This window comes from Neodiprion fabricii, chromosome 4 (assembly GCF_021155785.1).
Source record: "Neodiprion fabricii isolate iyNeoFabr1 chromosome 4, iyNeoFabr1.1, whole genome shotgun sequence".
Taxonomy (NCBI): Eukaryota; Metazoa; Arthropoda; class Insecta; order Hymenoptera; family Diprionidae; genus Neodiprion; species Neodiprion fabricii.
In genome coordinates this window covers 20,019,017-20,047,015 of record NC_060242.1, presented here as the reverse complement: position 1 = coordinate 20,047,015, position 27,999 = coordinate 20,019,017, and the positions used below count along the sequence as shown (strand labels likewise).

Below are 27,999 nucleotides of genomic sequence, written 5' to 3'. Positions count from 1 at the left end.
CCCCCCTCAAAAGCTGTTGTTCGTTTCAACAGTCGGTAGTTCTACGGTGAATAGACGCGCGCCTATTTACATGTGTAATTTTTCTTATCACGTTTGCATGTACATGCGTGAATGTGTACGTGGGTTATATAATTATAATATGTATATTATGTATAGTGGGCGACGCTCGTTACGCACACAAAGTAGAAGATCCCGGCAACGCGATTAATATGTTATGGAATAAAATTTTTCTCTCCCTCTTTCTCACTCTCACGCTCTCTCCTTATGTCTGGTTGCATTTTATTTATTTTTTTTCTCAGAAAACAGGTAACCCATCATTAATCGCAGATAACTTTTTGTCATACAAAGATGATCGCGTGATACTGTGATGACGGTGATGATTACAAGAAACGAATGTATCATCAATGTGGGATAATAAATGTGAATAATTTCTTTATCCAATGACGAAAAGCTCAAAACAATAATGCTAACGAAATTTAATTATAGTTTATATACATCGTCTGGATATTCATGCGGTGTTTCGATTTCCTATTTGTGCAAGTATTTCAACAGCGTTCAATTATGTTGTTCTGTGTTAATTGCCCTATGGTATGTACATTAATTATTATTAGAATGCTTAGATTAATATTGTTCCTTGACTCATCATCGCTCTGTGTAAATTCATACTTTTGTTTTTCTGGTTTTTATACCTTGTGGTTGTTATCATTATCATTATTACCACTATTGTTGTTTCACAATCTATCGTAAATACAAGCGCTTGCGATTAACCGCCTGGAATGATTTCTACGTTGCATGCGATAACTCGCGTTTGGTGTGGAAATGCAGAAAGCTCTGGCTATGCGTTTGCATGAAGGAAGGTCGTAGATAAATTTTTTTCGTTATTTGCAAGTATCAATAGTTAGGCCCTCGGGCTATCTCTAAACAGTTTTTTTTTTCTCCTTCCTTGCTTCAAATGTTGCAGAGGACTTTATAGCCACGAGTAAATATCATTTATGTGTTTAAATTTACATTTTTTTTTTAAGTTTTTTTGAGCTTCGTTTTATCGTTGGTATTTTTTTACTATGCGAGTATTTTGAAAGATTTTTTTTCGATTGAAATTTATTTCGATAATGCGTGTGTGTTTGTGTTTGCGCGCGCGTTTGCGTGTATGTAACAGGTGTGTAACTCTATGTGTATTATATACGTACGGTATACAATAATTCATATAGTAATAATTAGCAGCTGGAGCGATCTGCATCGTATCGTTTTTACGTATTCGCTTGATCTGTACTTTTTTAATTTCTTTTCTTTTTTTTTTAATATTACTATATAGAAACTGTATGTAATTGAAACCATAGAACAGTAGTTTATGAATTGAATCGCGACTAATGATTTGTAAATAATATAAGTAATATGCGGGCGCGCGCGCGCCAGTTTCTGTGTATATGTTTATAGGAGACAAATAATTGGTCGATTAATAAATTACTAGCCTATGATTAACATAAATATCTTGTGTTTCGTTATTATTTTTTCATTCTTGTATTTTGTATGTGATAACACTGGATCCAAAGTAACTCGAATTAAGGTAAAAACTACAGGAAACAAGAGGATTTCCTTCGCATTGGGAATAAATTAAATTAACCGGGGATCTGTGAGTATGCATAAAATACCTCTTTGCAGATTAACGAATCAGAGGAATATTAAACATCAAGTTACCGTGGATTTAGCCTATCACCCTGCACTCACTCACAGTTTCTTACCGTATATATATATATTTTATATATATATATAATATCTGAATGAATTGTAGAGTGTTTTAAATTAAGTGTGTATCTCTTTAATTACTTTTCTCTTTTTTTGTTCTGCTTCACTTTTCTACATATCAATTACTCTTTCTCCCTCTTCTGCTTCTTCTACTTATTTTCTTTCTTTCTAAATTGTTTTCACTTCTTTTACCTTTAAATTACTTTTCTAATACCGAATAATTAATCAATAATGTTAGTATATACAGGTACAGGTCTCGTATAGTTGCAGTCGTGTCGTCACTGGTTTTTAAGTTGTGGCGGGTGCCGACAAAATCCGCCATTTTGTTTATTTGTTTGTTCGTTTCTTTCATATCTCCTCGGTTTTTTAATCTTTTTCTTCTTCTCCTCCTCCTCCTTCTCCTCTTTATACTTCTGTATGCTTTACCACGTCGCACGCAATTCGCCTATATAATATTGCATAGCACTGCACCTTGCACAATGCATTATAACAGTGACCGACTAAGAGAGCGCCACGCGCCAAAGTTCTGAAACAACATTATGTCTAATATCTTACAATATGTAATATAAATAAATAGAAGTACTTTCCGATCCACAAAACCGAACCCTCAAGTAACCCTTCAGACATTTCAACAGTTACGATGTAAGATATAAATAAAAGTGGAAAAATAATAGTAGAAAAAGAGTGGAATCTGTTCTTCGGAACGCGTGGCGCTGCGTTCTTAAAATCGCACAATTTTTGGCTTGTGTGCGGGGGTCACAATCAAGGCATGCGTAACCATAAACAACACGGTACCCTGTTTTAGAGCGATTCTTCGATCGCGATTTTCCCACTCCCTCGAAATTTTCTCATCTCTTGGTTCTCACATTGCAGATTAACGTAATTAGCACCTTTTACAAAGCCGGATTAATGGGGCGCGTTTTCGATCATACCATTCAAAAATCGATATCAATTATTCCAGAATCTGTAATGAGTCGATGAAAGAAGGGGAAGAACTCAGTCGGAAGTTTCTGGAATTTGAAAAAGCGCCCCGAGGGGCCCAAATTTGTTTCAGCTTTTTTGCTTCATCGTTTTCGAATTTGGGTTTTCAGCCCGCTTTCACCCTGATTCCAGGGCCGATAATCACCGTGTCACAAATTATCGCGAAACCCGTTTCGATCCGAATATCACATACACCTTATATGATTCACCGAGTCCGTGGGTGGATTTTGCGCGCTTATTATTACAATATATACGCTCTGAAACTAGCTTAATTTAATACTCTTTTCTCAACGGTCTTTAGCTTCTCTGCCTATTTCTCTTCTTTTAAGTGCATTCGATGATGTGCGGTTGGGATGACTCTATCACGCTCGGCCTGCCCACCGAGTTTTCCAAATTGTGCAACGACGTCGAATGCGGTCCGTGTCCGTGACCGTTTCCGACACCTACCGCATTTCCTGAACCAACTACGTTGTTCCCAACGCTGTTGCTGCGTCTTTCGTAATTCTCGATGTGTTCGAGCTCACACTCTTTTGACGACATGTTTCCTGAAAACAACAATCGTTCAAGTTATATAAATTTGTTGAAAAAAGTGAAGATATTTTCAACCGACTGATTTGAACTCAATATTTGCAAGATTCTTGTGAGATTTTCAAGTTTCAGGAATGATTTCATCCGAATTGACACTTTTCAAACTAATCGAGAAGGCTCGATTATACCTAGAGTCCTGAGACAAGTAGAACGAGTAATTTAATTTCGAAAAGCAGAACTTGATGAACTAAAAAAGCCTCGGTTTGGTCGGACCCTACGTAACAGAAAGTGACGTTACATCGAAAATAAATATTGGATATTCAACACGATATAAGAATTTGACATAAGCTAAGAATACTTGCAAATTGACTAATTGTACAGGCAATTAGCGGAGAAAATTTTCTAAATACAGAGAAGTAAGCCGGATTTGCAAATGTTTTTATCAGACATTGTGACACGAAAGAGTGAAGAGATAGTGGAACGGTGGTTCCGGTTACCCAGAAAAATTTGATCAGACTAACTCTGTGATTTCATTTCCACCACGCATTGTTCTCCAGTCTTGACGGAGGAGTAACTTACCCACGCTCATATCGGGCCCATATTCATAATAGTTTGGTGATCCAACGGCAGCGGCAAGAGCGAGTTCATCCTCGATGTTGTTTGGCCGACAGCTGGTAGTTTTCCAGTGTGTCCTTAGGCCGCTAGCGCTGATGTACTTTTTGTCACAACCCTGGCAAGTATAGGGACGTTCGTTGGTATGAAGCCTCTTGTGAAGCTTGAGATGAACGAACTGGGTGAATTTGGCGGGACAGAGATCGCAGGCGTAGGGTTTTTGCCCCGAATGGAGGCGCAGGTGGGTTTTGAGGTTCGACGTAGAGCTGAACCTCTTTTTGCAGATTTCACACTGGTGCGGTTTCTCGCCTGGAAAACAAGAACGCGATCGAACAAAATAATTAAAGATAAGATCGACGGCACTATAACGAAATATCAAAGAAGAAGGAAAGGGTGCGAGTCAAGGTTCCTCATAGATCAGAGTTTCGAATGGTCATAACTCCAAACGTCACTAATGATCTTCACATATGCCGTGAAGCATAAAATGTGAAAATTGGTAACGTTGGGAGTTTCAACCATTCGATGTAACGGTCTAGTGTCCGAAATTTGCAAATTCGGAACTTTGAACCGCATTCGAAAGAAAATGGACAAAAAAATTACCGGTATGAACCAGATGATGCTTCTGCAGATGAGCGAGCTGAGTGAAGCTCTTCGTGCAAACGTTGCACTTGAATGGTCTCTCCCCTGAGTGGGTCCTGAGATGAACCTTTAGGTTCGATAGCTGACCGAATGTCTTGCAGCATACATTGCACTCGTAGTGCATCTTCCCGTCCTTCTTCTTGAGGGGGTAGGGTAGGGACCGATAACCCCTGGACCCCTGGGAGTTGGGACTGAGCGCCCCGCTCTGCGAGCATCCGTGATCATCGGGGGATAGCGAGCTGGCCGGGGAGTACCTGTTCATCGAATTCGATATGGTAAGTCCGGGATGATGGCCCAGATGAAGGTTGTGCGTGCCGGTTATCAGGGCCTGGTTCCCGTCCATCTGCATCGTCGACGAGGTGGGAAGCTGGTGGTGAGACTCGATTCTGCGCTCGTTCCGGTCCCCGTACATGCTGGTCGGGGTCGGCGAGTAGGCGGTGTTTATCGAAAGCGGGGCGACGTTGTGATGGAGGTGATTACCCTGATGATAGAGGCCGTAGGGATAGGGGGACTGTACCGGCGACATGGGGGCAAGGCTGGGACTGGTGTTAAGGTAGACGGAGCTGGACTCGCTGGGAATCTGGGTGATGGATGACGTGGAGTAGAGAATAGTGGCGGCGGGCGATGGGCTCTTCGACTTCCGCTGGGGCTTCCCGGAGTGGAGAACAACGCTGCCTGAGCTGCTGGAGTGCAGGCTTCCGGTGCTGGAATGCAGCGCAGCGTTGCTCTGGAGCAGACCGGTCGTCGAGTTGACCCCGTTTCCGGGTAGCTCGGTCTGCATCGGGAGGTTCGAACTCGAGTCCGGACTGCATGGCATGATGTTACCGTACCTGTGAGACTTCTTGTAGGAATAGGCCATTTCCGTCGGGCTCGACGGTGGCGGGGTCACGGAATTCGGGGTGCAGTTTTCGCCGCCGTTTGCTCCGTTCCCGCTGGTGTTATTGTTACTGTCGGTGTTGCTTCGCAGGAGGATGTTCTCCAGTATGCTGCTGGAGCTCGTCAGGTACTGGGGTCGGTTTCCGGGCACCGGAAGACCCGAGGACTTCACTTCCGGCTCGTAGAACTGCTTCGGCATCTTCTCGACCGGCTCCTCGTTCGACGATGACAAGACCGTGTTCTTCTGGATGACCAGCGTCGGGGAGATTGACTTTTGGAGCTGATGAACGTCCGGCGATGTCGCACCGCTCAACATCTCGTCCCTCTCTTGTATGTTTTCCATGCTCTTGTTGAAGCCGTTGTTGTTGTTATTGTTGTTATACGTCTTGCTGATTTTTATCTTCACCTTACGATACTCGTTTTTCGCCACGCTGCTATCCTGTTTCAGTATCTCGCTGCTCGGACCCTTCGCGTTCTTACTGAAGTCTAACACGTAGTTGTTCTCCGAATCCGACTCACTACTCTCCTCGGGCGGTGTCAGTATCTCGTCGTGGTAGCCATTCGAGTGGTAACCCTCATCCGACCTCACGGAGCCGTCAGTTGGCGTCATCTGAGAACGCCTCTCGTATATCACACCCTCCTTCATTGGGGTCGTTTCAACGGACGTTGGTATTTCAGTCGTTATTGCCGACTGTTGAACCTGTTGTCCTGTAACACAATCGTCGCATTCCTTCGTCAGAAATAATACACCAATTTCTTCAACATACAAGTATTCCGCAAAGGTGAAAATTCAATTATATCATATCGCAGTCATTTAGCGACTTATAATTACTTATTCTTTGCAGCATCAGCTCTCCGGTTAAAGGGTAGTTGAGCCTTTCCGCGAATTCCCTGCAATACCACACAAGGAGTTCTTGGTTCGGTAGGATTGGCTTGATGGTGTAGAAATAAATATTCGTCTGAAACATGTAAGATGAAAACAAACGTAGTTACTCTCCAGGTGATTTGATTCCTTAGACTCTATTTCTCCGTGTAACTGTACCATCAACTGTTGGAAGTCTTTCGGAAAGTATTTTAAATTAATCAGCGACTTCGGAATTAAGAATCGACTAATGTCGTCCTGAGTTATGTGAATAAATCCAACATCGCCGATGATGCTTACCTTGTATTGACAAGCGATGAGGTTCTGGGACTCTGAGGAGTAAGCAGGATTGACGTACCGCATCCAATTTGATTTCTGTACGTCATATCCGTCGATGTAGTAGAACAATTCGTTGTTCTTGTATACCTGCACACCATAAAGAAAAAGAAACAAACGTATAAGCAATAATAGAAGAACGGCTTTACAATCGTTAAATAAACTGTAAGTCCCATGTGACGCGCAGAGCCGTCAAATCCTCATCGCGTAACAAAGAATTAGGGACTCTAAAGCCCGCGCGTAAAAGAAAAGAAAACAATAAGAACGGAACATCAGAGAAGACAAAGAATACTGTTAGAGAGACAGCTATCATCATTATCTCACAATAGCTGATGGCTGCAGTCTAATGCCTCGATGATGTCATTAAGCGTGTTAATTGTTTCCGATTTTAGTCATTGATTATCAGTCCATTATATTTTACTGATCATACACTCGGCCTGCGATCAGTCTCACCGTTGCCAGAACCGGCCATTTTCATTTCCGTCGGTCAACACTTTCGAACGGTCTTTGATTTGTACGAGTTCAAAGCGACTGGGAATAATTGCTATTGACTGCAGTTTCCTTGAGAGAACAGAAAGAGTATCGGCCTTGAGTAGAACCGTTCTTCTTGGCAGCAAGGCGAGCGAGCTGAAGAAAACAGTGAAATAGCATGTCATAGCGGAGTTCCCGACCGGTGTAAGGAGCGACCTTTCGCTCGGCGGGTTAGAGGCTCAAAAGTGTTTCGAGCAACGGTAAACGAGTGGGTAAATAACATTACAGAGAAGGGACAGGGCTTCGTCCGATTCCACGTTCCTCGGGGCCATTGGACGGAAAACGACAGGAGAAAATTCGATTGGACTGCATGATCGCCCGTTCAAAATTGTTACGCAACCTGCTCGAGTTACACACGTGGATCATGTAAATCGTTCGCCGATCGCTATCTTCTATTGAAACCAAAAGGCGTTCCGGGGTTTAACGGTACCCGCAACTGGCGTGAACCTCGTGCGGGCGAAACGCCGCGGAAAAGCACGAAGATGTATGAGGCGTAATGTACCGTACTATCAACGCGGTTTATCAACTTACTCATAACTTTGCTTCGTGTTTAATGCAACGGGTAACGACTGCAAGCGGGTAACGGCTATCTTGTTGGCTCTGCACTATGGCTGATATGTTATACCGTGTACTACTCACCCTCCAGAAGTACTTCCGGTTAGCGTCTGCCGGCACCGAGTCCTTCGTGTATACTTGTCCCACTAAAGGGCCGAACCTAGTTCCCTTCGGGATGTAACTTGTACTCCAAACTCCAAGGACCTGAAAGAGCAGTTGCCGATGATATTTTCACAATTCTTAGAAGAGCTTCGATGCTAGTCACAAAATCGGTGCGGGAAATAAGTAATTTTTACGAATTTTGTTCCAGTCAAATGACGATTTTGATGACTGGGCTCAGTTATTTATTCAATTTTTTTTTACTCCATGAAGTTTAAATGCCTCTGGAAGTAGAGTTTCAACAATTCTGTACGGTATTCAAGAGTTTCGGAAAATTCAGTTTAGATCAATGTAGCAGCTTGCATCTCTGATTAATAAATAGACTACATATTTCCGTATTGTAGTTAGGATTTTCACGTTGTCGGGTATCGAATTTTGAGAGGAATTAGTTTCGCTAGTTTCGATATTTTATTTCTTAGTATTCGGTTCTTTCAGTTGACGAAACATAAATTGACTTTTAAATACCACACATTAAATCTCTTGAATCGTTCAGTTGTTGTTTACCTTATTTCAGTATTCGGTTGTTTTGATATACAAAATTTAAACATCCGTCCAAATACTGTTGCCAAGTTCGAGTTATCATCTAGTATCAACGGTACGGATTATTAGTTTAAAAAAATTCAAAGTAAAACAGTAATAAAAATTCAGCTTTATGTCAGTTGGAACGTTCTAGTCTGTCGCTATTTTTCAGCTCGTGCAATACACAATAAAATTCGACAATATATCCGTCGCAATACATAAACTGTTTTGAGGAAACTTGTTTTAGTTACAAAAGGTATTTGCTGCACCGACACAAATGTCAGGTAAGAAGTATTTCATCCTAAATATAATCCGATTTTTCCCACCCATGCCAACGAATCGATTGACAGAAATAGCCGGATACGATGTATCGTCATCGTGACTATGATTTTCTCAATACTTACTGTCACACATGACGAAATGATACGCGTGAATAGCGTATTTTAAAAACGTCTATTTCATAAAAACAAGAAACATTTATCATGTTGATGTTTGTAACGTTAGTGCAATGATGCATCTTTGGAAAAAGTCGTTACTTTGCAACTTTAGGATTACTTGAAATTTAGTAAATTGTTAATACAGTATCAACAAACTCAGATTTTGTAAATTCAACTTCGTCAGGTATTCCAAAGGAGCAAAATAGTAGTTTTCGTTTCAAGGTTTCGATACATTAATGTTACTAATTTTAGCCTCGTAAACATTTCATAGTTACGATAGTTATGTGGTTGAACATTGATAACAACATATGTTGCAATGAACGTCATTTTGTTTACGTTGTAGGTACATATGTATAATCAGTTCATTTTTCCCCTAAAGCTTGCGTCAGAAACTTACGAGCAAACTTATTTTCATTCTCTGATCTTATAAAGCAGTAGTTGATATTTTTTTATAAATACAGAAATGAACAATGAATGATCATTATTCAGCACTAAGACTCGGTTGTTAGTAGTAAGGCTCGGAGTTAATCCACGATCTGATTTTGGTCGTTAGGATAACTATTCACAAGAAAATAACTCCATGACGCATGGATCGAAACAAAAGTAACCAAATTCTCAGAATCGATCAAAGCATTAATCTCAAAAACTCCACTTCAGGCTTGTGAATCGTTGTTTTATTCACGCACTTTGAGAGAAATTTGGTTTTGACAAGAAATCACTTCTGCGGGGATCTGATATCGCACCGAAATTAACATCGTCACACACCGAAAGAAATGAAAATAAGTTTTGCAGTCACAATCAGAAAATAAAGTATGATGTTATTGTTTTTTTTTTTTTTTTTGTTTTTCATCACGGTCATCCGTAGAGTATTTTTTCGAAACTATTGTGACAATTTAATGTTGGTGCAGCGATAAATCGATAATATATGCATAAAAAATAAATTATTTCACAGTGGTAGAATGATGATTATGTAAAAAATTCGAGTCTCCGATCAATTTTTGCGGTTCAAAAAATTCAGAAATTCAGCTCAATCTTACATCGTTCAGGGCTTGGGAAGGCTTGAGGACCAGGTTCCTTGGCAGAGAGGCTTCGGCGTGGTTGGCGTCATTGGGGCTGGGAGTGACGTCGGGCACCAAATAGACTGCATGCTGTTCGAATTCCTCTTCCCTGAGGGTGCCATGATCCCACTCGCTGCCCTCCATGTTTTACTGTAACAACAAATTCGAAAATTGAGTTTGGCTTTCGGGGCGCGTGAATCCAAAATGGAGAATCCAATCGCGCGACGGAGGAACGGGCTGGCATTAACTCCCCCGGTAAAATCTTTACTAAAGAGTAAAAGCAGCCGCGTTTTCGGATTCCTTTTTCCAAGATTGTTAGGATCGGAATTCGGCTTGCTTCAAGATGGAGAACGGGGTTAAACAAACGCTGGAGAACGCCGCGCGGCGTCTTTTTCCGTTTGGAGAAAATTCCCAAAGCCTCGTAAGAGCTTTTACCTTTCTCGTCAGCGCGGAATTTACTTCAACGAAAATTAGCCTCCGCTCGGTAAGACCGCATCGCGAGTTACGTTATAGGTATAACGTTGTGCAGTGACTGAGTGCACCCTTTAACGCTACGAAAGTGAAACTGGCCTGTGCATTGATCGGTTCGCTGCAGAGTGATGGAGTTCTTTGCTCGGAGTTGGTTCACATCCCCTGCCATTACCGTTCTCCTGTGATCTTTTCCCACCCCGCATTCCATACGCGGTCCTTCCGCAACACCTCGGGCTTAAAATAACGCCGAAATTTGCTAACGTACCAAAAGTTCCTAATCCGCATTCGTCCTCGACTGCATTAATTTTTTCTTCTTATATTCACTTAATTTTATATTACGGCTGAGAAGATTATCGCCTGATTTTGTGCATATTCTTTAAGCTTGATTGTATTCTTATATATTTAATCCGAGATCCGGAATTTACAGCGCTGAATTAATTTTTAACACTTCAGACTCGAGGAGGGGCGGCTTTACGTGATTCGGTAATTTTTCAGCGAAACCGAAGGGATTATCGGTAACTGGGTTATTATAATAACAACTTTCCTTATTTTCACACGGTTGTGACGTAATATATTTTTTCGGAAAATTTTTTTTTTCCAGCCATTCAACGTCCGCTTCACTGTTTTCAACATTTATATTTCCAAGCTGTATTGATTTTATTCGTCGATACTACCCGATCACCGCACTTCTTTTTTAATCTTACACGGCAAAATTAATGCTTGCTACTACAGTGTTGTTGTAACCATTACGTTTGTTGAATGCGTAATTTATTTTTTTTAACAATCGTTTCTTATCTTCTTATCGAATGATGTCGGATTCGATCAGTTTGTTCAGAAATTTTATTCCATAGTTTCAACGTCTGTGTTAGGTTTAGAAGTTTTCGATAGCACAGAAAAAAGATTTTCATTCACAATCGTCAATAATTCCAGTTCGATTTTATTTAACATTTAACTTTCTTCGTTTTACTTCGAAAGTCATCATCAAGTTTCACTATAAACATCACAAATCAGTCTTATTCGACATTGTCATTTTTATTTTTTTTTTTATTTCGCGAAACACTAAAATTCCAGATTGATCGATACTCAACGAAAGCCAATTCGGTCGTTGTGTATATTCTCTGACGACTTTATACTTGGAGTTGTTCGTAACGCGTTACACCGAAGTCAACCATTAGATAGTGAAAGAGGTTGCGGAGGATTGGATAAAAAAAAGAAAGCGAAAGATAGGGAGCCAAGAATAAGAAACAAAACCAAAAACATCAACGAAAAAATAAAAAAATAAAAAAGAAAAGAATCGCGCCGACACTTTTACTCGGTGGTTTATTCCGAGGGGACAAATAAAAGGGTCAATAACGGACTTTCGATGATCGGGCGAACATTGCGACAAATAAAAAGAACAAAAAAAAAAAAATCAAAAAAAAATCGCGATAATCGAGAACTCGAATTTCGGTTACCGGATAGCGGCGATGGCGATATATCGCTGTCGAGCGAACGATTGATGAAAAAATCTGTCCCGTTAATAATATATGTTTCTAGTGAAAATTTTCGCAACAATTCCGGGTACCGCGTCGCGCGATTGGCACAGTGTGAAACTCGGGGAGGCCTGACCTAGCCCAACTCGGCTCAGCTTGGCTGGTCGGGCTGACGGCTGCAGGCGAAGAGCTTTCTGTGTGCATCGCTCGGTGGCGAACACCGATAACGCGGAGGTGCCGTGTGTGTTGGTAAACGTCCATGCAGGCGCAACTCGCGGGTGTGATCGGGTGAACACCGATGCAGGCGCATAGACGCGGCTTGCGCCTGCACCAACACAACGACGAGGTGCATTTCTCTCTGATGCGCTTCCCATCGACCCGCGTTGCGCCGGCAGAGTCGGTCCTCCTCTTTTATGCATTTCCCGAAACTCCCTCTCTCTCTCCGACTTCCGCGAACCCCCTTCGCGAAACCCCCCGGCAACTCCGCGTGCACGGTTCCGAACGTCGGTCGCGCATGCGCTTTCATTCGCTCCTGCTGCATGATGGTCGGTGTGCGATCCTTCCGATGGTGTTTCGGTGCAATGGACGAGCGCGAATGATTTTTTTTTTTTGACCTATTATTTCTTGTAATCATGCCGGGGTTGCTCGATTGCGTAACGCGGTTACGTTTGGGGTTCAACATTCGGTCACTTTGAGAAATTCGGTTTCACTTGAGGATGTGACTTTGTGAAAATACATGAAGTCGTATCGCATTGTATGAGGTCATTCGAATTGACTCGAAGTCACGTGATGTCGGGTCGAATCACTTTAAGTAAATTGATGTTGTGTCGAGGCACGCGAAGTCATTTCAATTCGAGCCGGTTTAGGGTAGTCAAAGTCACGCAGACGTTCAAATTCACTTCGTGCTAACTGAAGTTATTTGAATTTACTCGAAATCCTTTGAGTACACGAAGAATTGAATTCCAGAATGTCAACCTTTCGACAGTTACCTACAGCAATTTTTGAACCGTCTCATTTTCACCCCCTAAAAAATTATAAAGATTTTCAGAATCTTTGTAAATAAACATTCGGACCTTGTTAAACCGCAATTCAGAAGCGTTAATTATTTTGAAAAATGTTCTCTAATTTTTGTTATTCATTTCCATGCGAAATTAGCGAGGCAAAGTCCAGAAACCATATATTATACAAGTATTCAAAGCACGGGGTGGAAAAGTGAGACACGCTAATACCAGAAGCTTATAGTCTCAAAAACTGTAATTCAATTAACTTTTTCCGAATTAAAGTTCATTCTACAAAATATTAAATAACTAAAAAATTAAGTTGAAAATTGAATGAATAAATAATTGAAGACCGAATAGAAATAACTGTAAAAAATTAAAATTTTATCCGTACGTCGTTTCGTCCGCACCGAGCCAATCCGTGGGTAAAAAATCAATCGTCTCCTACGTCAATCTCTGTGATAATAAGAAGAATTGATCCGGAGGGGGAGAGGCGTGACCTTATGCCAGGGTGGTTGCGCGTTCGCCGGACCAACGAAGGTGACCTTCAAACGTGCATATCTATGCTCGTAGTAGTGGCGTGGGTGTGAGGTGGACGGATGGATTGCAAGGTTAAATACACGTGCACTGACGTCAGATGACAGGAGCGTAGATACAATTTTGTCAGAATATTTTCTCCAACATCGACACACTGGGGTAAGAATTAAGAGAGAAAACTTGGAAGAAGGAAATACAAGAATTATTACTCAACACAACGAGTTTGAAATATACGGTACAGAAAAATGGTGAGAGCATTTTTAACTATAGTAAGTATCATGTTCAGTATACATTTTCTCAGACTTATGAGGGCGAAATGTTCTAATTTTTTAGGATTCGCTTAGTCAAAATCCAGAATGTTTCGCAAAAACCTAAGGACGGCTTGCATGTTTAAAGTAACGTGTCCATTAATCGAGTTGATCGTTTAGAAATGAAGATCACGATTGTTGCGGAAAAATATCATTTAATTAGTCAGTGAGGATGAGCGTGAATAGAGAAATCTCATTTTCGAGTTAATAATAATGCTACTGTTTTTCTCCTATTTCTCTGACTCTCGCAAATTTGCAGCAAGAACAAGACAGAGAATTCTCATCTTACTATCGCGTACTTAGAATTTTTCTATCGCGGAAAGTTTGCCGCAAGGTGAAATGGACACAGAAAAACGGAACATCGTTTAAAGCATTCACGTGTCGAGTTTAAATGGAGAAAAACGATACGCTGATTGAGGTGTTAGAGTGTTAGAAAATTTTCTTTAGGAGAACAATAAATGGATCGTTGTAATTTTACCTATTCTCTCCATGCCCCCCTAATTTCAATAAACAATTTTACAAATAAATCTCTTTGGATTTATTTGAACGCGAAAAAATTGGCACACTGATTTCTGCAAAACTATTTGCACATGCACGATCCAATTTCGTAATTCGGATCGCTCGACAGACTTGTGCGGCATGTAATATACGTGGCGCTCTGCGAAACGCGCGCGACAGCGGCCCGATTTTGACCTGGCTAGAAAATTTCTAAACGCGTTGATCACGTCCGGTGGAATTCGCAGCGACTGCGGAGACGTGCAGTAAAATTCACGCGGCGATTGAACGCGGCTATCGTAAGGCGATTAGTCTTGGTCAGAAGAATATAAGGCAAATTGGACGACCATTAGGCGTTGCTATCCACCAATCGCTAGTCTCACAGAAGCCGGCTTTGTAAACCCGAGGAAATTCCTCGGCAATGAAACGGCAAACCGTTTCACTTAATCTGTCGTAAACTCATTGGCATTAAGATCTAGTATTAACGACGATGTTTGTACAGAAATACAAAAGGTGCGGTTAATTACCACTGACTAATTATCGGCCCACTGCTCAACGTAACGATAATTTGTGTAGCGGTACAGATTCGGCTTTATCGCTCTTCGATCTTGAAAACACTTTTACTCATTCTTGTTATCCTGCTCGATTTCTTTTTCGAAAAATCTTCAACTAAGCGAGTGACCTATTTTACTCGTTCGTTACGTCAGTCGTTGATTTGACATCAGTTTTTAAGAGCTTTTGGATTTCTCCGGGAAAAAGCCTACATATCCAATTTTGTTTCTTAATCAATGAAAAGAAGATTTTTTTCGTGAGCAAGTTTTTGTTCAAGACACGTCAATTTCGGGACAAAAATTCTTTACTGCAAAATAACGAAGCGTTGATTTTCGACATCGAAAATAAGTAAACGAAGAAAATTCAAGAACCAGAAACTTACGATCGGAGCGAATTTCATATTTATAAAAATGTACTCAATTTGCTTATAGTCTACCGATCCGATTAGTTCACCAAATTAATTTGAAACACTGAAATCCCGACATTTTCATCGCATATTCGGGTCAAGCTGCATAATTCGCAGCGCGATAAAACGAGGACGAACAAAAACGGAATGAAGTGTTTCGGTTAGCATCGTTGACGAACTAGCCGACTGTTCGCGGTGTAACATCGAGGCGCTGAATGAGTGTACACCGTGTATACCTGTGTGTAGATGCGAATTCATGAATGGAAAGAACCGCCAAGTACATCACGGGGGAATTTAGAGTCTCGAAATTTCACTTTTCGGCAAACCGATCGACGCGGCAAGTTGACTCATCGTTAATAAATTTACAGAATAATAATTTATATACCTGTATACTGGCGTGTAATAGTTATTTTCGATGATCGAGGGTTGCAAGCAATTCAAAATTTCTCAAACGACCGAAAAGTAATCGTCTTCCGTCGAAAATCGGCATCGCGCCTTGCGTAACGGCAACCGGTTCGACGGAGGTCCGCAGGATTTTCCGCGTGGCGGGAACCCCGCGATTCGGGGTATCGCAGAATGTAAACCGGAAAAATCCCGGGCGCGCGGAGCGCAGAGCCTGCGGAAGGCGGTAGCAGAGCTGAAGAAGGAGGATAGGCGGTAGTCAACAAGGAGGTTGCACGCTGAAGGAGGTCTCACTCGGTCATTGTCCTACTTGGGTTCGGCTATACTTGCCCGGTTGAGTAAAAGAGGTTTCAATACCTTCTGCAGTGCGCCGCTCTTACGGCCGTACAAATCGCGCCCCGCGCTCCAAGCCGGACAAAACCGCCGTTCCTCGGACGCCGTGACGTCACGCGGCTAACTGTACCTCTTCACGCGAACCCCCCCCCCCCCGCCTTTCCCCCATGTCGGTCATCACTTCGAGTGGGTCCTCTACTCGCGGCTCCTGACATCCGGAGAGCTTCGCCCCTTCGTCAAAAGTAAAATTGAAACCGAAATCCCGTTCACGGTTCCGCCGACGCGCGCGCTCCGCCGACCTCGAGGTGACAAAATTCGGCCCACCATGCTCCTCGGTTACGCAATTGCGCTTCGTTATCAGATTTAAGGTTTGAATTTCCCGCGCTTGGATAACGGTCGAATTCGAAACTGGATTTTCTGCAATCTGCAAAAACCTGCGATCACCGGCATGAATTTGACGTGATATTTACAAGGAACACGATTACATCGTCGCAATTATTCTTTCAGATTGACGTTCCGCGAGGTGAAAAATACAAGTTGCAATGGAGCCCTACTAGATGTTTATGGCGCTCAGCTCTCCTGGGGTAAAAGGAGTTTGCCAGCAGAACAAGCTTTAAATCACTCCGGAATTCGCTCGACGCTGAGCGCTGTCTACCGCAATTGTCGTACTTTCGGCTCAGGAATGGTATCACTTTTGGCAGCTAAACACAGGGCATGAGGAAAGTAACGGTGTACCGTTCCACATGCGACGAAGCTGGCGGGAGGGCTGAAAATAAGCCTATTGAGGATCTTGATCCGCGATAATTTTCGATTGCCATAATTTATTCCAGGAAAGAATTTGTAACCGAACTTTGATAGCACAGGCTGAAAAGTTTACCAAAGACTTAATACTCTGCTATTGCATGCGGTTGACAAGCTGCGAATGAAGTTGAATAATTTATTTCAAATGAAGTGAAGAAAAAAAATAAAATAAATAATAAGAAAAGAAAACATCAGGGACGTAGAAATCAGCCGTATTTGCAAATGACGTCAGAAAAATTATTATTATATTTGGTAGATTGGATACAGTTGAATATCGTAATCAATGTTCTCACAGGGACCGTTATAGTAGATTTATCTTTTTATAGTTCAATTGACTGTACGTTTTGTACAATGAATATAATACCGTTAGTTCGGCTAACCAAACACACTTGGACCAAATAAAAATGTATTCTTTGTCGGTATCATATCCTGGTGGAAGAATTTTGCTCACAAATTACCGCGTAGCAGTTGAGAAAACTGTCAGTGCATATATCTCGTTTGTGATATATATTTGTACGGGTTATACAGAGGGTGAGCATAGGCCGTATAAAATTGTGTCAAAATTTATCAGAACGACCTGATTAATTTCTTCGAAGATGAGAATAAACTTGCTGTGCACCAATCCGAACGGTGTATTTAACTTGACTTCTCGTTTTATTTATTTTTTTATAAATCTCATTTTATTTTCTCACATCTAGTTGCTATGTGTCTCTCACCGGTCAAAATCATAAATATGATTGCATAGCTGATTATTACGGTTATCTCAAACCGTCATCCTTGGTTCCTCGGATTTCGTTCACCAGTCGCGAGTGGCTTCCAACAGGGCGCTGAAAATTAGCTAGGAATATCGCCAGCGCGGTTACACAGACGAGGCACAGGTGTGCATGTGCGTGTGTATACCTACGAGAGAACGACGTGAGAAGCCAAACGAGTTCGTTGACCCGAATGTGGCGAAATGATTATAACAGTACCTATATAGGTGGCAGGTTGCGAGTCCGCGGTGAAGGGGACGCACAACGCTGCGTCGCGCGATCAGGTTCGTTCGTTCGCATCGCGTAGGCTGTGCAGGTAGTACGAATTCACGGCCGTCCTGACGCGTCGCGACGACGCTAGGACGCGTGCGTCCCGACGCCCGGCTGACCGCGGCCAACGCACTCTTGCTCCACTGTCGTTCTAAACCGAATTCTCTTTCGCATCTGGTGTGACTAACCTCGCATCCGAGCGTAGGTTACACACTGGATGAATCCGCATTCACCACGGATGAATATAACGGGAAGAAATTATACCTTCTTCTCTTTCGCTCGAGATGATGTTTCGTCATTTTTACAGACTGTAACTGCAAGCCCGACACAAATTGGATAACAAAGAAATTTTTCACTACGGGTGAATCGAAGAGATCAAGATGGCCGCCGGTGACCCCGCTTGCGATTTCATTTCGATCGTACGATCGTTTTTAGCGCTCAAAAACCGCCCGGAAACAGCTTAATTCAAACCCAACGATGGCAAGAATTGTTTATAGCAAGATTTCGCCTTCGAGGATGGTCTGGAAACTGAAAATTTAACCCATAAAATTCCAAAATCTCGGACGTAGTATCAATCGGATGTTTTATTCCCGCCTATACCATAATATGTACTTCCGAAACTGGGTTAGATCGATTAAATCCACATTACCCAAGAAGTTAATCGCTATTGTATTCTTCGATATCTATGTTACGTATATGCATCGCGAGTGTTGAGGTTTCAACGCAAGGCGGACGAAGTCACACGTAAATAGCTTTTTCGAATTTCATTTGCTACCGTAATTACATCGGCGAATACACGCGCGATATCGAAAAGAAATATGGCGGACGTTCCCTCGCCGGTTAAGAAGGTTAGACAACTACGAGATGGATGGCAGATATCGAGGGCACGACGATGGAATATGTTTCCGCCGAAGGCTGCGGCCGCAGTTACTTCTGGTGCCTCTCTGACCTGATTCATTTTTACATCAGCCTTCATCATGCCCGTATAATAATTCCCCTGATATTCTCCCTCCGTTCTTAAACTGACTATAAAGATCAACCCTTGACGTCACATCAAATTCCACCATGACTTACCGTTTGGTAAGAATAACCACTCTAGCAACGTTGATGCGAATTTTTTACTCACACCATTAATTGCAAAAAATTTTGCAAATTTTATCGCGCTTTTGTCAGGTTTTTTGTTGATTAATGTAGAATATTACCAGGTCATATGTCAGTTTTAATGTCAGTAATTGTAACCTCTTTTTTGTACGCAGTATTTGTAAAAAGTCGGAATATTGTAATATAAAACTCGAAATAACGTTCTTTGTTTCCTAATACCGTTTCTTTTCGTCATGTGCAGGTAATAGGTTTAAAGTATAGGCATGGAGAGGATTATTTTCTATACGAAAATATTAATGTTATACGTGTCGTCACGATCAGTCATGGAAATGGGACTAACGATTAACCTGAAATCTTCCGATAGCCTGGTCAATTACCAATAATCTTGGACAAAAGAAAGAGATCGGACGAAGAGAAAGAAAATTCCGCTCTTTATCGTTTCAGATAAAAACTTGCCGTGGAACGCGAATTTATCTAATCCGCACGTCTATTCACCGTGCGATTGATAGACGTCACGCGATAGATAGTGATTAATCGTCAGTACCGGTTAACCGCAGTTGACATCATTATCGTTAAAGGTAAGACGAGGTTGAAATTGAAAAAAAAGGAAGAAACAAATACAGCAGCGACTCTAAATCATTGCGTGCATCAATATGATTCATTGATTTACCTTTTTGTCATTCCTTGCAGGTCGTTTATCGCCAAAGATTAAGTATTAAAAAGGAGATGAAGCTACTTCGTCTTTTTGAGGGTTTTCATTTTGTTTCGAAGACAGAAACAATGTGAAGAGCAGAAATCCGTGACCTACCTAATTCAGTGGCGATATTAGAGCGCGGTATCAATATTTTCTTCCATTTTATAACGTTGCACTACGTCCAAAGAGTTGAGGATGCATGGGAGTACAGTCAGGTTAAAAACATGACGAATCAAAGGCGTAAAAAGTGTAACAAAAACCGATTAAGTTAAATAGAATTGAAAATTCTCTGTGATTCAGAAAAAAAAAACGGTTCAACATTGAAATTCAACTGTAAACTCCTTGTTAATAATGTCAAAATGCATATAATTTGACCGATTCAAATGAAAAGTAACTCATTTCATTCACAGACGAACGTATGAGACTGATTCGTTTCCCTTGAACTTTTCATGTTGCTGGAAAAAATCCAATCTGTAAAATCGTGGAACTTATGATTTAAGAATAAATACGTTACCAACATTACGAAAAATTAAATTCCCATCACTCGTAGAGGATTAATTTTGCGAATAAAATGATTTATTTTTAATGCAAATGTAACAAGCAGTAAATCCGCGAAGGGTGAGGATAAGAATGTAAAAATAGCAGAAAATACAATGTTGAAAATATTTATAATTCCGATGATTTGTCAATCAGGTATTCTATTTTTTTACCGTTTTAAATTTTGACTCTTCCATATCGCAACTTCTTAATCATTAAAATTCAATGAATAATATTTTCGCCTCCACATTTCCACCCCCCATGGAACAAATATCAAAATATAACACGTGTTCCCCGATCCGGTTAATAAAAGGTTAAAATTGATCGCATCAAAATTCCTTTCCACGCGACGGAGTGCCTTTAAAATTCTGTTACGTAGCTTGAGTGAGAATTTTCGCAACCTGTAAGCCTGCCTTATCGCGTTGCGTTCTACCGTTCCAGAGTATTTTCGCGCAGACTTTACGCAAGGCAAAAGTGGAAGTGGCGGCGGTCAGCGGCTCGTCAGACAGCCGGGCAGTGGAACAAGCGAGGGTCAGGCACGGCCGCTGCGCAGCTTTCAATGGCACGGAGGCGCCGCGAAGGGTTGACGATGAGCCGCAAACACCGTAAGCCTCCCCACGCAGCTCGCCGTCGCGTCGGAGCGGCGAGTAGTAGAGCACCGACTCGAGTCAGCCAAGTGAGTTAGGTGACCGCTATAATGATTTCGCTACCTGGTCGGCCTGGCTCCGCGAGTGGCGGTCGTTGAACCTCGCTACTCTCTTGCGCCGCGTAACCCATTTTGTAATAGCACACTTTGATCAACCGGCACGCCGGACTCTTAGACCGCCGGTTTTGCGCCTTCTTTCGTTTCCAGTTTCTTCTGCATTTTTTTTTTCCGAATTTAAAATTTTTTATTTACTCTGGAAGAGGGGGAAACTTTGCTCCTCTCTTCCTATCTCGCTTGTGCGTAATCCTTTTTAAGAGGATTTTTTAATCATTTTTTATATCTTCACTGGCCAAGATTTCCGGTTTTTTCTTTTGCGGCAAGATTTCAATTGGTTATTCAAATTTTTACTGTTTCGCTTCATCGCTGTTATATTTGATATATTTACATCGTTTATTAACTTGCGTTTTACGTCCTTTTTTTTATCACGAATATTCACTACGTATTATAAATAATTCTTTCTTCCGTCGAAAACAACGATCATTGCCAATGTCTGTACTGCACTGCTGTTCCTGTTTTATTATTATACGTATATACACGTTCATACTTATATTGTTTTTTTTTTAACCCTGTATTTATCCAAAGTAGAAAGAAAAAGAGTATCAGTCTCCTCGACCTTATTTTATTACGTTTCTTTTCTGTTTGAACTAACTAGACTTTGAATTCATTTTCAGGTCGATGCGTTCTCGTTTAAACTTTCTCAAATTTTAACAAGAAATTTGTCTCATCGATGATAGTTATCGTAAACTTGATTACTATTAGTATTATTATCTTTGCTATTCATTAATTTTCCGCTATTACTATAGTCATTATTATTGTGTGTTTTGCCTCAATAAAACTTGGCAGAAACAAAAGAATGAAAAATTCCTCGATCATTGTCATTGCGATGGTAATGTTAATTACTATCTGTAATCTTCAATTTCAATCGTGACGTGCGTATAACGTGAAGATAGCGGTTCCTTTGGTGTTGGTTAATTGGATCTGCGGTTGAATTTGATTTTTTTACTGTATATAAATTTTCGTAATTTAAAAACCTCTCGAACTTTATCTACAATGCTTCAAATTTTCTGCACTGCAGATATAATCGCGCGTAATAATTATGGACATACAATTCAACTGTTACATTGCCGATCGCCGAACCAAGGAGCGTCTCTTTTACGGCCTGAGAATTGACTTTTAAAAATTGCGTCTTTGACCGAAACAATTTTTCATTCGCATCTCAATTTTTTTCTCTGCACCGAGCCGAGTTGCAGCGATCGTCGAGAACTCCGTCGTTCTTTTGTCGCGGTATTATAAAATGAGCGCGGAATTTCCCTTGACCGACTTATTATTTTCACCCATCGTAGGTAGTAGGTGTATCACATAAGCCTTCCTTGCTTGTTGTACGTACAATGCTAGTTGCGTGTCACCAACTCGCCGACTGACCGGACTGCAGAATACGATAGAAATAATCGAGAACGGCCGTCCATCTGGTTGATTATAGATCATGGATGCAGGCGCACCGCGATGCGTAATTGAATTCACTCGCACCCTTTATTCTCAATCATCGTATTATACCGGTCGAATTAAGTGCCTTGTGGAACCGAAGCCCCAATGCCAATGTCAACTCTTACAATCAGTCATTGCCCTTTCACCTTACATAACGAACGGTTAGAATATCGTACTGCAGCTGTTTGGTTATAGTGTAGAGGCACGATACCGTTTTCATTCAAATGCAATTATTCAGCGTTTGATGTTCGAACTTCATGTTCCTTCGGATGTTAACAGTTGTCAGTATGAGGTAGGAACGGGGGAAGAATAGTAACAAAAAATCAAGGAATTAAAAGTGCACGGTATGAATCGAAGAAAAATAAAGTACCAATTAAGAAACGTAAATCACAAAATTTGCCAGATTCATTCGGCTGTTTTAAATTCTAAGATTATATAAAGTAGTTAATGTAAAATTTGGTCATCGAGTATATTGATCCAAAAATGAAAGTTGTACGAATAGGTCTTCCTTTTTCCTGTCAAATTAAACGACCCGAATCGCTCGACATGTTTATCTGCAGATGATAAAAAATGACGAGGTTGAAATTAGTAGAGGGAAAAAAGATTGTTAACGATATTTTGCGAGCAGTACTTTGCGTATGAATCTGTATGGCAATTACGGTAAAATCTGCAAAAATTCTGGTGAAGTTCAGTTATTCTGTTCAGCAAAGTTTAGTTAATTTCAGCAACACAACAGATACAACAGTTATAAATGTAAAGTTTATAAAAATTAATTCTTTACTGATATCGTTGAAAGCCACATTTTGCAAAACTCAGAACGAATTTTCCCTAATAGAAAAAATACAAGGTGAGGCAAAGTTGAAACCTCGTGAAAAACGAAGAAAAAATGGAGACTTTGCTCGCACTCGAGAATGGCTCGCAGCCGTCGATAGGCAGAAGTTAACGTACAGTCCTTGCGAAGAGGCAAGGCTAAAGTGAAGGGAATCTCTCACGGCTGATGGTTGGCCGTGACTTCAGTTAGACGGCAGCCACAGCGCGTCAATGTAGAACGGTCAATGACACCGTGGCCGCTGAAGCCACGGTGGTGGATATACGCCTGGTACACACAGGCGAGGACCCATATACACGCGCGTCTATCTGTATCTGTATCTTTGTATTATCTATGAAGTTATAGAAGCGTTGGGGGTTATGCCTAGACCGTAGCTGGCTATGGCTGGCTATGGCTGGCTACGGTGAACACGCGTGCAAAGCCAGGTTTGGGGGCGGAGGGAGGGAGTTAAACTTCGTGACGTCGATGTACAGTGAGGTTCTGCACTTTGATGAAGAATTGACGCTAATTTGCAATTTAGTTTGGGATCTGTATACGTGGAAATGAAATTGCCGACGGTCTTACTGTAATATCCGGAAAAATGCAGAGAGACTCGCGTAGTTTGATGTTAAAGTGATTTTTACAGTAATACTGAAAGTTACTAGATCGACAGTCCGAGTGTAATACTTTACTACAAAGTAGTAGTAAATGTAACAGTAATTCCTTCCCGTAATGGAATGAAAATCCGGTAAATTATAATAATCAATATTTGCAAACTTGAATTCATGTTTTATCAAGTCTATTCTTGAGTTTCAGAATAATATTTAATTCTGTTTATTTTTCTCTTAACGGTTCGTTACGTTACGCTCTGGGTGCAGGACATCCCGAATTCGTACAAGGTCGGTTTTCGTATTTATTAATTATTGCATCAGGATCTAATTGCGATGCTCTGTGTCTGAGGTATGCCTGTACAAGACTTGCGACTCTTGCCTGAGGCAGAAAATGCGAAATGTCCAGCTTTGATGTGGTTCATGATCAGTTTATAGTGGCATTAACGTGTAGGAGGGTAAATATTTATGAAATACGTTGTTCAATTTTTCATGCCGCTCTATAAGTTCGCGAATTTCATGTTTTCCGAAGCAGCCTCATGCCGTAGATTTTGGCTTTACTGCTTGCAGATATATTCGCGGTTTAACTGATGCCGACAGTTCAAATTCCAACACGGTCGGAATAATCTTTCAGGCTAAATCTCAGGATCAGTGAAATACAGGAGGCTGGAATTGAAATCGTCGGGTTTGAATGTCGATTTCCCGATTTTCAGATTTGATAAGAATGATTTTTGTTTTCAAGTATCGGTGAATTTCAGGTCTCGAAATTCAGTGAATCTTTTCTCATAATCCTTTAGTTTCATTCGTATTGCACGAAATATCGTCTGATCAAAATTCAGAACGATATTCAATGACTGTAAAAATCAATATTTTCTTTTCAGTAAAGTCTGTTTCCATGTTGTACACTAAGTAATCATCTGCCAAATAAATACGACTCTCTTCTCTAAAGGTCGTTTTAGCATTTTGCTGGTAAGTCAGTCACGATAGAAAAATTTATCCGACTCTAAAACAGCGCAGAGCCGAAATCGGAACTTGAATAAAAAATCTGTGAACAACAATATCGTTGAGCTTTTTCGCAGCAACTCGCAAAACGACGATAAATTTATAACAATCATAGTTTTCCCCTTCCAAACTATACAGACAATGAATTTTGCTTGTCCACGAGTGCATTTGGTTTAGACAGTTTGATTAATTTCTAGAAAACTGTTGCATTCATTCTTCATACACCCGACTTTATACTTGTGCTCGTAATCCACACGTGGGGTGGATGCACACGTATCATCGCGTGATTGAGCTATGAGCAAGCAATTCGTAGCTGTGCCAATATTGCGGTGGTGAATGTGAATGTACCGTTACGTCACATTAGTAGGCACCTGCGACCATTCATTGCTATATTATGTTGTATACCTTCGACGTGCAAATTCCGAAAACCCTTTTCGAAACTGCATTCCGTATAGAAACTGTAACGCGCGAGCGGCTTCGCCGTTCTTCGATAACAGGCATCGACTCGAAGGTCCCGAAACACGATGAATATACGAATAGCAAAGTCGGATGCATGAAATTTGCGGGCAAACAATCATTTCCATTTAGTTAACATCCTTTTGGTTAACGAGACCGATGTTACATACACTTAAATTGCAGAATGCGGTCCAACTTATGTTTGAAGTGAATAAGAAATTGTACGAATTGTGTTGAAATTGCGACGAACAAGCCTTGATTAGACTTGATTAGTTGAAGGTTTTTTTCGCACCGTTAATGCTACCAAATGCACTATTCTTCTTTCCAAACTCCAAACTCAACTAGACAATCGGTGAATTAAACTTGATTCATTCAATAATTACACATATTCATCGAATATTTTTTTACGGATCGATAAGGTAATTGTTTCTTGGGATTGATGAAAAAAATTATTATATGTATATGTATATATGAGACAATTGAGTCACAACGACGGAAGAATTATGTCTACCGAATTACGTATACAGTAATTCACAGTAACGGCCTCAATTATAATTGCAATTTACCGTTGAGAATTTATGTCTTGTAATTCGTTGCTATTATATGTGTAGGAATCAGCTTAAGTAATTTATCTGTGAATGTAATTTCCGTTTAAAGTGTTACCACGTCAAGTGATAAGAATTTTCGTTTTTACAATTAGAAAGCTCAACGTTTTTACTACATCTGCATTCCGATCTGCATAGGTTAATGATGTAACAGTAAAATCGTGAGGTTACTGTAAATAAATATGGCAGACATTTGTATTTTCGAACTATTGACTGCGTTCGAAAGAAAATAATCGAATTCCATTGCGGAGATATGGAATACCTATGACATATTTTTGTTAGGTTACACTTTTAAAACTGTGTCCCGAGATAAAATCGTGAAAATCGATTAAAAATGGAACTGCGGTGCACCGATCTCTGCGCACATAACACGGTGTTAAATGTCTTAAAGTAAGAAAGTGTAGCAAGTCGAAAACCGGTTGAAGGAAACCGAAAACTTGCATTTTCGCCCAAGTTTTCAACGAGATCCGGGCATATCTGGGGGTAGGTATGATCGGTGATATAAAAAGTAAAGTGTCTGAACGAGGATAGCAATGATATATATATATATATTAAAAAAGGAAAACTAGTAAATACCGTTGCCGAGGGGAATAACCCTCTGTCTCCGCCATCAAGCCGCCCCCACTTCCCTCTCTCTCTCTCTCTCTCTCTCTCTCTCTCTCTCTCTCTCTCTCTGTCTCTCTCTCTCATTGAATGCATCACGGGGAGGGGGCAATGGCGGAGTTACACCGTTATGACATATTAGGAAATACGAGTGTGTTTAACGGTGTATCCGTAGTTACCAAGACCGTGATATGCAGGTATAGCGTCGGGGGAGGAGGTCGTCTTTCGGCGGGCGTTACATGAGCGCAATGCAACGCGACGCAACATGTCGGCGCTTTCGCGTTGCAGCAGCAGACGACGAGAACGACGGGAGTAACAGGTTCTGGCCGAGCAGTGCACGAAATCGTGCGATTGTCGTCATTCAGCTTTGAGCGCGTGCAGCAAACTTGGCGACAATCGCCGAATCAGCGGTGTAACGATCTTACAACGAGATGGCCGATCAATTAAACAAGCGTCATTCTAAATTCTTTCGAGCCGATTTAACCGATCGGCGAAATATCCGCGGCTTGATTCGATTTCGAAACAGCCCAGGGCGATGAGGACGATAGCGCAGGGTGTACGAAAATGCGCGGGAAAAGAAATTCGAACCCGACTAGCGAGCTGCGCGAGCATCGCGCCAAAAGCGTTCCGCGACCGTTGCGCAATGTCGAAACTAATTAGAGACTCTCGTTGCTCGTTGTAGGAACTGCGGACCGAGGAAGAAGCCGGCTGATGATCGCCATGACCTTGCTTGCCTCCCGGCTCCTTTAACCAAGTCGTCGACTGACCGGTTGCATAACCAACGAGCGGCGGCGCACACGCGGATAAAATAACGAAACTCCGTGTGTGCACTTTGTGCATATCGACGAGCGTGTTTGCATGGTATTTAACGACGATGTTGCTCACCTGAGGCTCGTCGAAAGACCGCAGCTTGAGTCCGTGTGGAGAACTTGAAGAGCCCTGTCAGGACGCACTGCACTGTATGTAATACCGATATCGTTTTCCACAACACTGAGTATTCAACCAGAACCTGCATGAATAACGTTAGAAGCGTCGAAACCCGCACTCGGAATCACTTACATCCCTGCTCCTCCGGTCCGCAAAGTCCCGGACCAGTAAACTGCGGTGCGTAAAACACAAAGTAACGAAAGCACAGCCTGCGGGAGATTACGATGGTCAGAGGACAAACTGTCGGAATGTGTCACCCGGGAGTGACAGTCTTTCTCTAATACCGTTGGTCAGTCACACTTGTCGCGTCGAACATGAGTACCTCTTCAGGATCTCGAGGTAATGGCGAAGAAGAGCCGTCGTGACACTCAATGAAACCGATCGGAGCCGATTGTCAGAAGTGCAAGGTTGCCGGCGCAGCTATAACTGGGTTGATCGGATTGATGGCGTCGCGGAGTAAAACGCGACCGGCGACAACTATCGAAGAACCGTTGACCGATGGTTGTTGCGAGCAAGCCGCGGTGTTCAAACTGACGCTTCGGATGGTAGCGAAGGTGGGTAAGCACGGGCGGTGGGTAGGTGGGCAGAGCCAGCGAGCGGGGAGGAGCGGCGGCGAGGCAGAGCGATCAGCGCGAGCCAGCGCGAGTGGCAACCTTAGCCTTAGCCTTAGCCTTACAGTCTCGGTCGAGTCTCGAGACCAGCAACAGTCGTCGACGCAGAGTCCCAGCGGCACGTCGGCTGGTTCCAGCAGCCTCTCTCCTCTCCGCTCTTCTTCACGTCCTCTCCTCTCCTCTCCTCTCCTCTGCGCTCCTCTTCGCTCCTCTTCGCTCTTCT

At 41.7% G+C, this 27,999-nt stretch overlaps 1 protein-coding gene across 5 annotated transcripts; it reads right to left on the bottom strand.

Moving 5' to 3' along the window:
• Positions 1-5: 5 nt before the first annotated feature.
• LOC124180516 (PR domain zinc finger protein 1-like) lies at positions 6-27,785 on the bottom strand. 5 transcript variants are annotated; one of them, XM_046566139.1, is made up of 8 exons: positions 27,124-27,785; positions 9,816-9,986; positions 7,748-7,867; positions 6,542-6,667; positions 6,212-6,338; positions 4,465-6,087; positions 3,832-4,173; positions 6-3,269 (listed from the first exon to the last, which is right to left on the bottom strand). In XM_046566139.1, exons 2-8 carry the CDS (start codon positions 9,978-9,980, stop codon positions 3,049-3,051), a joined length of 2,724 nt encoding a protein of 907 aa, XP_046422095.1. In that variant the 5' UTR covers positions 9,981-9,986; positions 27,124-27,785; the 3' UTR covers positions 6-3,048. The 5 variants fall into 5 exon arrangements, with proteins under 5 accessions (XP_046422095.1, XP_046422099.1, XP_046422098.1 ...); XM_046566143.1 differs by lacking the exon at positions 27,124-27,785 and adding an exon at positions 26,418-26,438; XM_046566142.1 differs by lacking the exon at positions 27,124-27,785 and adding an exon at positions 11,762-11,936.
• Between the last annotated feature and the right edge of the window lie 214 nt (positions 27,786-27,999).